Source organism: Sinocyclocheilus rhinocerous, unplaced genomic scaffold (assembly GCF_001515625.1).
Source record: "Sinocyclocheilus rhinocerous isolate Xijiao unplaced genomic scaffold, SAMN03320098_v1.1 scaffold1316, whole genome shotgun sequence".
NCBI classification, from domain to species: domain Eukaryota; kingdom Metazoa; phylum Chordata; class Actinopteri; order Cypriniformes; family Cyprinidae; genus Sinocyclocheilus; species Sinocyclocheilus rhinocerous.
In genome coordinates, this window is record NW_015646346.1 from 172,438 (window position 1) to 183,312 (window position 10,875).

Genomic DNA, 10,875 nt, shown 5'->3' on the forward strand with positions numbered 1-10,875 from the left:
ATCACAAACAGCTTTTCTACGAGCTGAGGGCAATACTTATATATAGAAGGTGCACAGTGTCATTCACACAAACACTAAACCCCAGCATGGTGACACTCATGATACTGAAATAATGCAATAAACATTCATTTAACAACATTAGATGTAAGATTAAACGCTAATGTACACATCTAATAAGAAAAAAAAAACTCAGAAGAAACATGTTATTTCAACAAAAAAAACATCAAATATGAAGTGTCATGCAGGGAATTCTGGGAGTGTCAATTTATGGTTTGTCACTGTAAATTATAAAAATCTTTGTATATCGACTTTTTTTTTCACTTCCAAAAAACTTATTTTACTGTAAAATTACATTAAATGTAATTACATTTATTCACCGAATATAGTATGAAAACTTATTGTTAACCAGTTAACAGGTTTTTACTGTAGCATTTTTACAGTCTTTTACTGTTAAAATCACAATATTTTTTTTACAGTGTACAAAAATGCAAATTTGTGAAAATGGTGATTTGCACGTGTATTATGAGTTCAGTCTATAGGCAAGTAGTGTTTCGCCATCTACTGGACTGTCAGTATTTTTAGTCGTTTTCACGGATCCATGTGAACATGGATCGTTGGAGTTTCTACAGAAACTTAAAAATAAAAAGCATTTAACCAAACATTAAAAAAGGGCTCCTTGGTATATAAAAGGGTTCCCAACCTCTGCTCTGTACAGTATACTATAAAATGTCAAGAACTTGCAGTTCTATTGCTTGTAGAGTGCTTCTTTGTTCCTCATTTTAATACTGAAATGCTTTTTTTTATTTTTTAAGAAATGTTAATATAATTTACAAATATTTAGGCAACATGTTTTATTATTTAAATGACTAATAATGAATATCAAATTAGTTGTTGCTGTGCTGGTGTTGAAATTGGTGTGGAGGTGAAATTTGACCGGTCCATCAATTTCTGTAAGTGTTGTGAGTTTCAGCTGATGCTTTTCTCTCATTTTCCACTGCCTCTTCGCTGTCCCTTTCAATGAAAGTATCAGTGTAATAAATGATATTATATTGAAGTTTCACTTGCAGCCTCAGTCTGATTAAAGGACGTCCCATCAGTAGTGTTCAACAGTATGTCGCAGTCTCATACAGTGAGGACTCATGGGTCTCAAGAGCATCATTCTGATTCACCTGTAAAAATATACAGATTCACTGACAGTAAAGAAGAAGAGAAGAACATATATATATATATATATATATATACACACTGCCGTTCAAAAGTTTGGGATCAGTAAGACTTGTAATGTTTTTTAAAGAAGCCTCTTATGCTCTTAATAGCATGGTCACTGCTATTATTATATATATATATATATATAACATACATATATACATATATATATATATATATTAAAAATATCGCGATATCCGATAATATCGTCTACGTAAGCCCCACCTCCACCACGCCCCACCCCCGCCGAGACAACATTGCCGACATGCACCATAAACACACATTATGTTCAGTTTGGTCTTAATTATTGCTACAAAGTTTGGTTTTATTTTTCTTAGTTTTTGCTTAAACTAACAGAAAACATTAGCTTTTATTTTGGTGTTGCTAATAATTTCCACTCTGTTCTTATCAAATTTGTGTTTGAAATGAATTTCGTTTTGTGAGGAGAACTGTTGAGGAAAAATAATAGAACCAAATTTTAAGTTCATCATGGTGAAGTTGGACATTCTGGTGGTGACTGTAATGATAAATGCATGTTGATGTCATATAATAATGTCTTGAATAAAATATGCCTATTTTCCGATGTTTCTTTCTTTTTGGCATTATCGCCTGTGACAACCATTATTGCAACCATGGGCGACATTTGACTCTTGAGTCAGGGAAAGAAAGAAAGAAAGAAAGAAAGAAAGAAAAATTTCCGGATGCATCAAAACAATGCCCTACTGTATTGCAATGCATCAAAGCAGTCAATCCAACACAGTCAAGAATAACTTAAAGACATTGGCACTGTTTAGTAAACTGCGGACTAGCTTTGGCTCTTCCTGCTGACTTGAATGGTGATGCTTCTCATTTGTCAGTTGATGGCCTTTCATTTTTAACCAGAAATGTGCACGCTGCTTTTCTGTTCACTGAAGTTTTCCGTGTCTTTTCCCCATGTCACTTGAAATGTTTCAATTTTGAATCGTTGTTACCAAAGGCGAGACACGTGAGGAAAAAATTAATGATCAGTTGTGGGACTATATTCTGTCATAAATCGCATACTATTCATTGCTGAACATTCTACCGTCCGTTACAGAAATGAAATGAAATTACTGGTTGATATGTCCCGATCTCAATAAAGTTTACACACGGTTTTGGTCCATGAATTAGATCTCGCTCGGGACGTGCGCTGTCTGTGGAGGTTTGGCCAGGACCGGTTCCAGAATTAAATCAACATATTTTATGTTCCGTCCATTGCCAATCACTGCTATTTCGAGAGTGAATCCCGCATAAATATGCAGATGTCATTCCAGAAATTTTGCAGGGTGTAGCCGAAAAACTAAAGTTTCATACAAATTCTGAATGGATTATACCCTAGAAAGTTCGCAAAGCTCGCTCCCTTTATCATTAAAAAGTGTCACTCATCTTCGTTCATCGCGATCTTACAAAGTTCCGTTAAAATCGGTGAAGCTCTCTAAACTGCACAATGAATCTCTTATTTACATCGCGTCTGCACTTAGTCATGAGATGATTCACGAGCATGCAAAACTGCACTTAAAAACTGCGGCTCGTTCAGCGGTGAGTGAATTCTGACAAAACGTTTCTGATTGGCCATTGCGTTTAAGAAATCAACAGATATGTCTGTGATTGGTTACATTGCTCAACGCTGCAAAAACACGTTGAGGGTATTTAGCGCTTGGCTAAGCAATCCAATTGCAGCTGGGCCAACATCAGGGATTCCATGACTAACAATTTGTCGCCCATGACTGCAACCCTCCACTCATTTGGGCTTTATGGCACAGTGGCTAGACGTAAGCCTCTCCCGCATGGAGTTTGCAAAAAAGCACCTGAAAGACTCTCAGACTGTGAGGAATTAGATTCTCTGGTCTGACGAAACCAAGATTTAACTGTTTGGCCTCAATTCTAAACATTAGGTCTGGAGGAAACCAGGCACCGCTCATCACCTGCAAAACACCATCCCAACAGTGAAGCATAGTGGTGGCAGCATCATGCTGTGGGGGTGTTTTTCAGCAGCAGGAACTGGGAGACTGGTCAGGGTTGAGGGAAAGCTGAATGGAGCAAAGTACAGAGATATCCTCAATGAAAACATGTTCCACAGCACTCAGGACCTTAGACTGGGCCAAAGGTTCACTTTTCAACAATGACCCTAAGCACACAGCCAAGACAACACAACTCTGGGAATGTCCTAGAGTGGCACAGCCAGAGCCCTGACTTGAACCCTATCGAACATCTTTGGAGAGACCTGAAGCTAGCTGTCCACCAACGGCCCCCATCCAACCTGACCGAGCTTGAGAGGATTTGAAAAGAAGAATGTCAGAAAATCCCCCAATCCAGGTGTGCAAAGCTTGTTGTGTCATACCCAAAAAGACTTGAGGCTGTAATTGCTGCCCAAGGTGCTTCAACTAAGTACCGAGTAAAGGGTATAAATACTAATGTAAATATATTTCAGTTTTTTTCATTTTAATAAGTTTACAGACATTTCTAAAATTCTGTTTTCACTTTGTCATTATGGTATACCGAGTATAGATTAATGAGAAAAAAAGATTGCGTGTCTTTGGTAAATCCAGACAGTAGTTCTTTAATGCCAAAAGAAAGTTTGTGGTGGCGCAATCTGTTAGTAAGACTTTGTGGCACCTAGGTGGAGAACTAGAAGATATAGGAATACTTTTGTACCTGCAGCGATAGAATTATCAAATAAAAATAGTAACAGATGACATTCATTGCTAGCGTTGGCACTTTTGTTTTAGGGGCGGGAGTATGTGTGTGAAGGTACATTGTCATAACTTTTCTTGGAGTTTTATATTTTTCTGATTTAAATACTTTTTATAGTGTTTTATAGTATGTTAAAGTTTCTATGGAATTGTTTTTAGTTATGGACTGCTGAACTTCTTGTCTGCACAACAAATTTACCTTTGGGTACTAATAAAGATACCTTGACCTAAACCCGGCCCTAAATATGATCAGATTCCATTTGAGATATGTACAAAAATTGGACTTGAACTGACAGTCTGAATGAGGCTATAGTATCTTACCTGACCACTGTTCTGCATCCTGCTGTCTGTTTGAACAATAAAAAACTCAATTAAACACAGATCACTTTGGTTAATTAGAATAAAAATACCCATTTTCGCATCTTTCAAATATTCTTTACACACAATCTCCATCTTGTTAAATCAGCTGTATGTAATACTCACCTTCTCTTCTCGCTCGACGCTTGCGATAGTAAATCACAACAACAGCAGCAGATGCAGCCAAAAGCAGAAAGACAGCAACAGCTATTCCTGCTGCAACAGCTGAAGACTGACCTGAATCTGGAACAACTAAAGAGAAACGGTCATTATGAATAGAGAGTGACTGATAACCAATTATACCGATATCTTTGTCTGATATTTACACCTTTATACTTTAGTCATCTTTTGTATGACATTGATTTAACTAATAATAATAGCAGCATCTTTAAAAAATAAATAAATAAATAAATAAATAACAGCAGTTAAAACAGCATCACAGCACTTTGCACTGAAAAACAAATGTTCATAGAAAAACGAATTTTATGCATTTTTCATGTTAATAACATTAGACTTTTTTAAGACTAGTCTAAGCAGTTTATGCAACTGGCCTCTGAATTATAGTTTAATACTGAGTGAAAAGGTCAGGCATTTACTTACTGGATAATATTATATATAGGAGCAAGTACAGGGGGCTGTTTCATAAAACAAGTTTACCAAATAAGCCAGGCTTATTTCAGTTAGTCGGACTTATTTTCACTTGATTTGGTTTGGTTTCATAAACCAAAATTACCATAGCTCAGGCTCAGTCACTGTGGCAACTTATGCTGGGAAACTAACCTGGTCCGGAGCAGGCTAACTGTCAGGCTAAGCTGAGCTCCTCTAACACTGACCAATAGAAATGCATTAGTTATTAAAATTCTACATTAATGTCCAACAACAAATATTTTAGCAGAATGCATATTTTACTCAGAATTATTGCACTATTATTCTATTACGTTCCATCTGTTAAGCGTGCATGCGTGCAGCGGCGCTCGTTCACTCGCGTAAGCCTCGCCCACTCCTGACAGCAAAATGGATATATTTGCATGACTTTCTAACATTTACAGATGAAAAATATACCTGTGATGTGTCAGTTATGCACCGAGGAAAACACAATGTCTCAAATTATTTAAACAGCACAAATATATTCACTGTTTGCCATGGTGGATCGATTTGATCCATGATCGACATTAAGGGCTACTTAAGAATAAGCTGCACATCAAATTATCCTGACTCATTAAACCTGGATCGAATTAGTGAGATTGTGTGAACTTAAATAGTCGTTTATAAAACCGCTTTAGTTCCGATTGATTTGTTAGGTTATTTTTAAGTCAGGTTTTGGACTTTAATCCCCTCTTTTCTTAGCGTCTTTTATGAAACAGCCCCCAGGTCTCTGCAGGAAAGTAATGGGAGTTACCAGATCAGTGGGCAAGGGCAAAACAGAGGGGCATTTGACCATCTTACCTGATTGGCTCATGTCACAGTGACGGTTATGTTTAGGGGTGGGGAAAACAAAAGATCTTCTTTGACCATATTAGCCTACTCAATAGCATTAACACAGGCTTTACTCCCTTCAAACTTTATCTGCAATGTCACCGTTTCACTGCACCTTCCCGAACAGGCGAACACACACACACAAATGAAATAGTTTGCCTGATGAATTTTTTTTAAACATGTTCATATTTTAGAAAATGTAGTCAATAGTTGCATAATTATCTCATCCAACCGGGCCGTGACCCACCTGCAAATAATCAGAATGCATTTTTTTTATTACCCGACCCGTGGATTATCCGTGAAAACATTTTTGCCCCCTTCCTGTTTTTTTTTTGGGTTTTTTTGCATATTTGTCACACTTAAAACATTCAGATCATCAAACACACACACACACAGAGAAATGACTAAAATTCACTGGGGAGTCGGGACTCTGAGTAGGGGTAACTTTTAGATGACCTTTCAAATTTATTTATTTATAAAAACCAATTCAAATTTATTTAATTAAGAAAGACCAATTCAACCCCCACAGCAAATCAGGTTTATTGGCAAAATCTAATGACTTTCAGCTGTTTGCAAACAAAAGTAATTGAGTAATTGTGGGCAGTGGTGGCCTAATGGTTAGAGTCGGACTTGTAACCCAAAGGTTGCGGGTTCAAGTCTCGGTACCGCTATCAATGGCTGCAACCAGATTTCTAAAAAGGCAGTTCAGAAAAACCCTTGAATGACTGCAAAAGACCTGCAGCAAGACTTGGTTGCAACAGGCACTGAGGTTTTAGTTTCATTTATTAAGAGAAAAAAGATGTCCAAACCTGCCTGGTCCTACGTGAAAAAGTAATTGCCCCCTAAATCTAATTGGTTGTGCCACCCTTGGCAGTAACAACTGCAATCAAGCGTTTGCGATAATTGGCAACGAGTCTTTAACATCACTGTGGAGGAATTTTGGCCCACTCTTCTTTGCAGAGTTGTTTTAATTCAGCCACATTGGAGGGTTTTCGAGCATGAAAGGACTGTTTAAGGTCATGCCACAGCATCTCAATCAGATTTAAGTCTAGACTTTGACTTGGACACTCCAAAACCTTCATTTTGTTTTTCTTGAGCCATTCAGAGGTGAATTTGCTGGTGTGTTTGGGATCATTGTCCTGCTACATAACCCAAGTGCGCTTGAGCTTGAGGTCACAGACTGATACATGTCAACTATTTTGTTTCTCATCTGGTTCTTGAATTTCTTTAGATCGCGGTATGTTGTGTTGCTCTTTAAGCATGCTTCACTTTGTCAGACAGGTTCTATTTAAGTGATTTCTTGATTCAACAGGTCTGGCAGTATTCAGGCCTGGATGTGGCTAGTGAAATTAACTCAGCTTTCAAAAATAATGTGGTTAATCACAGTTATTTTATGTTTTAACAGGAGGGGGCAATTGATTTTTCACGTAGGGCCAGGTCGGTTTGGACAGCTTTTTCCCCTTAATAAATGAAATCATCATTTAAAAACTGCTTTTTGTTTTTACTTGCATTATCTTTGTGTAATATTAAAATTAGTTGGTTGCGGGTTCAAGTCTCGGTACCGCTATCAATGGCTGCAACCAGATTTCTAAAAAGGCAGTTCAGAAAAACCCTTGAATGACTGCAAAAGACCTGCAGCAAGACTTGGTTGCAACAGGCACTGAGGTTTTAGTTTAAGGCACTTACTAAATGCAGACAGTTTCCATGCCAGAACTGCAAGATGTAAACCACTACTGACCCAAAAGCACAAGAAAAGTCGCCTTCAAATTTGCTCAAAATCATATAAATAAGCCACAGAAGTTTTGTGATTCTGTTCTGTGGAGCAACAAAGCTGGAACTTTTCAGCCCTAGGAGTCAGCGGTATGTCTGGATGAAGAAGAATGAAGCATACGCTGAAAATAACTTTCTGCCTATGGTTAAGCATGGTGGTGGCTTGGTGATGCTCTGGGGCTGGTGTGGAAGGTAAGATGGATTTATTGAAGTATCAGGAAATCCTAGGAGAAAATGTCATGCCGCCTGCGAGGAAGCTGAAGTTTGGGCATCATTGGACCTTCCAACACAACAATGATCCCAAGCATGCTTCAAATTCCACCAAGGCTTGATTGCAGAAGAAGTCCTGGAAGATTCAGCATGTAAACCCAAGAATATTACTGAACTGGAGGCCATTGCTCATGAGGAATGGGCGAAGATTCCCCAGCAACGCTCCCAGAAGCTGGTGTCTGGCTATGTATCTCTTTTGCAGCAGGTCATAACAGCAATAGGGAACTCTACTAAGTACAAATGATGCTTGCCAATAATAATTGTGTGACTGCAGAAGTCATTAAAAGTTGCATTTTCAGTCCATGAAAACACTTGAAACATTCGCAGTGATGAGCTATTTCAATTACTTTTGTTTGATTTGTTCATAACAAACAGCTTAAAAGTCTATCTATCTATATGTGTGTGTGTGTGTGTGTGCGTTTTCAAATTGCACAAGGGAACTAAATTATACTCACTAACAGCAATGTTAACACCAAAGCTCTTCACACTGAAAGCACTGTTGCTGCGATGAAGGCTTCTGCTGATCTGTAGTGTATAAACTCCAGCGTCTGTGGTTCTGGTGTTTGTGATGGTCAGAGATCCAGTCTGATGATCCAGCTTCAGTCTGTCTCTGAATCTCTCTTTGCACTGATCATCTGTACAGATCTTACTCAGATATCCAATGATTTCAGCAATGAGAATGTCTTTATAATACCATCTCATCACCTCATTTGGTTGTCTTACTAGACCAGGATCTAAAGTGACAGTTTCTCCCTCCTTCACTGACTTTTCATCTTGTTCAGAAGCAGAAACACCTGAAACACAAACCAACAGCTGCTGAAGGATTTTTTTGGGGGAAAAAACCCAAAACAATGTGAAAGCACTGTGTATATGAAAACAATGTATCATGCTGTTTGCAGCACTTATTTGTTTTGCACACATTTTACAAACTTTTTTAAAATTAAATACTTAAACAGTAAATGTGTTTTCAAATAGATTTGAGTATATACGGCATTAAAATACATCAAGAGAAAAGAACTACTCTGAATGTTACTGCAAAAAAAAAAAAAAAAACTATTTAATCTGCTTTTAAACATTTATTCAGTGACTCACCGTAAACAGTAACACTGAAGGTCTTTTCACTGATGCTGAAACTGCTGATGATCTTTAGTTCATAGAGTCCAGAGTCTGTGGTTCTGGTGTTCATGATGGTCAGAGATCCAGTCTGATGATCCAGCTTCAGTCTGTCTCTGAATCTCTCAGTACCTTCATTACACTGAACATCTGTACAGATATCACTGAGATCTCCACTGATTTCAGCTATTCGAATGTCATTAAAATACCATTTAATATCTTCTTGTTGGTTTGTTTCAACATCAGTGTGTAGAGTGACTGGATCTCCCTCCTTCACTGATACTTCGACAATATCAACACCAAAAAAACCTGAAAAAGAAATGAAAAGTTCATTATGGACCAAACAAAAATAAACAACAGGTAAGAGCTGTGAAAATGTTTTTCTCCAGATCGTACAGATTATAGGTAGAGAAACCTGTCTGAATTCAAAATATTCATGCAAATACAGTAGCCTACACAAGTCTCATGAATAATCTTCAGCAAATTAATGAATATTATACAAACCAAAATTGTGCTTTTAATTACAAAATATTGTTTTTAAGTATCCTTACGAAAATTAACCATGGTTTTACCACGAGAAGAAAAAAAAACCACCTGGTTATTGTAGTTATACCGTACTCACAAATTAACCATGGTTTTGCTACAAAAATCATTAACTATGGTATTTGTGTGGTTATACAAATTGTAATCAATACTCCAAAAAACATGGTTTTAATAAAATAAAACCATGATTAATTTTCGTAAGACTACTTTGAATAGGCTACACGTGAGATGTATATTTGAAGAGTTCCAATGCAAACGTCTCTAAAAGCCATCTTGGTCAAAAATGAGATAACAATACTGAGTGAATGCTCTCCACACACAAACATAGTATATGTTTATCAAGTACTTTCACTTCAAATACGCTAAATCCCAGCCTCAACCCATTCAGAAGTACCAGTACTTACATAGAAACATATACATAGTAGCCAGAAAGAAATGCTAATTTTAAAGAAAAACGTCAGCTGTACTTAGAGGCTTTTGCATCTGAACTCTTCATTTATAGTTTGTTAGAAGGTTTCAACCAAAGCTCACATTACCAGCAAGGTAGGCAACATTTGATCCGTTTTTAAACTAACGTAACGTTAAAATATATATAAACATTTACTCACAGTAATGCCATGTTATTTTTAGATAAAGTTGGACAAATTTTACTTGGACAGTCTATCATATTCATTGCCTAACCTGACTTCTCACAAAAGTTGAGCAAAATATGAAACTGTAGCAAAGCAACTAGAGCTGAAAAACAAACAGAACACTTTTCGTTTTTATCGTTAGCAGGCAGATAACAAACAAATGTCTAACCATGGTGGAATAAAACCAAAAAGAAAAATAACAAAATCGCCATTCCACTATCGCCATAAAAAATTATAAAATAAAATAAAAAAAAGAAAGAAATGCATATCCCTTTGTACGGTCTCTTCTTCTTCTTCTTCTTCTTGTTCAATGGCCGTTGTTGTGTAATATTCAGTTCCTGTGAAAAACTGTTCCAGTGGGTGGAGTTTACGTGATTATTCATTAGTTCCCCTAGTGTGGGCGTGTCTTCGAGACAACGCGCAAATGAATGGAACTGAAAATATTAGGGAACGCTCCTCAAATCGCTACGTGTTTAATGGATTATTTCGAAAAGGTAATGAAGTAGGCCTATCAATGTTCAAGAGATAACGATTTTGGGTTTTCGTAATATTTAAAAAAAAAAAAATGCTTTAAGGATAAAACTGTGGATCACATTAGTGGAGTTAAAAATATAAGAACTTAAATCAACCCCAAATGTATTGGCTATACTACAATCACACAAAAAAAGGGCAGCTGTTTCTTCAACAAGACCACAAAATGGGCAAGTTTCATCATTATCAAGATACTTACAGATAGATGAATTAAACCTGTCATATCTTTTAAGTTGTTGCGCTTGCTATAACGTCGTAGGTCACAT

At 37.0% G+C, this 10,875-nt stretch overlaps 1 protein-coding gene across 1 annotated transcript; it reads right to left on the bottom strand.

Annotated features, from left to right (window-relative positions):
- Positions 1 to 477: 477 nt before the first annotated feature.
- Positions 478 to 10,113, bottom strand: LOC107707331 (uncharacterized). The gene is made up of 6 exons (XM_016511322.1): positions 10,098 to 10,113; positions 8,883 to 9,212; positions 8,246 to 8,584; positions 4,401 to 4,526; positions 4,239 to 4,264; positions 478 to 1,169 (listed from the first exon to the last, which is right to left on the bottom strand). Exons 1-6 carry the CDS (start codon positions 10,111 to 10,113, stop codon positions 1,104 to 1,106), a joined length of 903 nt encoding a protein of 300 aa, XP_016366808.1. The 3' UTR covers positions 478 to 1,103.
- Positions 10,114 to 10,875: the final 762 nt, after the last annotated feature.

Bases quoted from the DNA above. Each gene is read 5' to 3' on its own strand.
- LOC107707331 (XM_016511322.1), bottom strand. The intron at 8,585-8,882 runs GTGAGTCACTGA...TTTGTGTTTCAG, and splicing joins CTTCAGTGTTACTGTTTACG to GTGTTTCTGCTTCTGAACAA. The intron at 4,527-8,245 runs GTGAGTATAATT...GTTTCTCTTTAG, and splicing joins TGGTGTTAACATTGCTGTTA to TTGTTCCAGATTCAGGTCAG.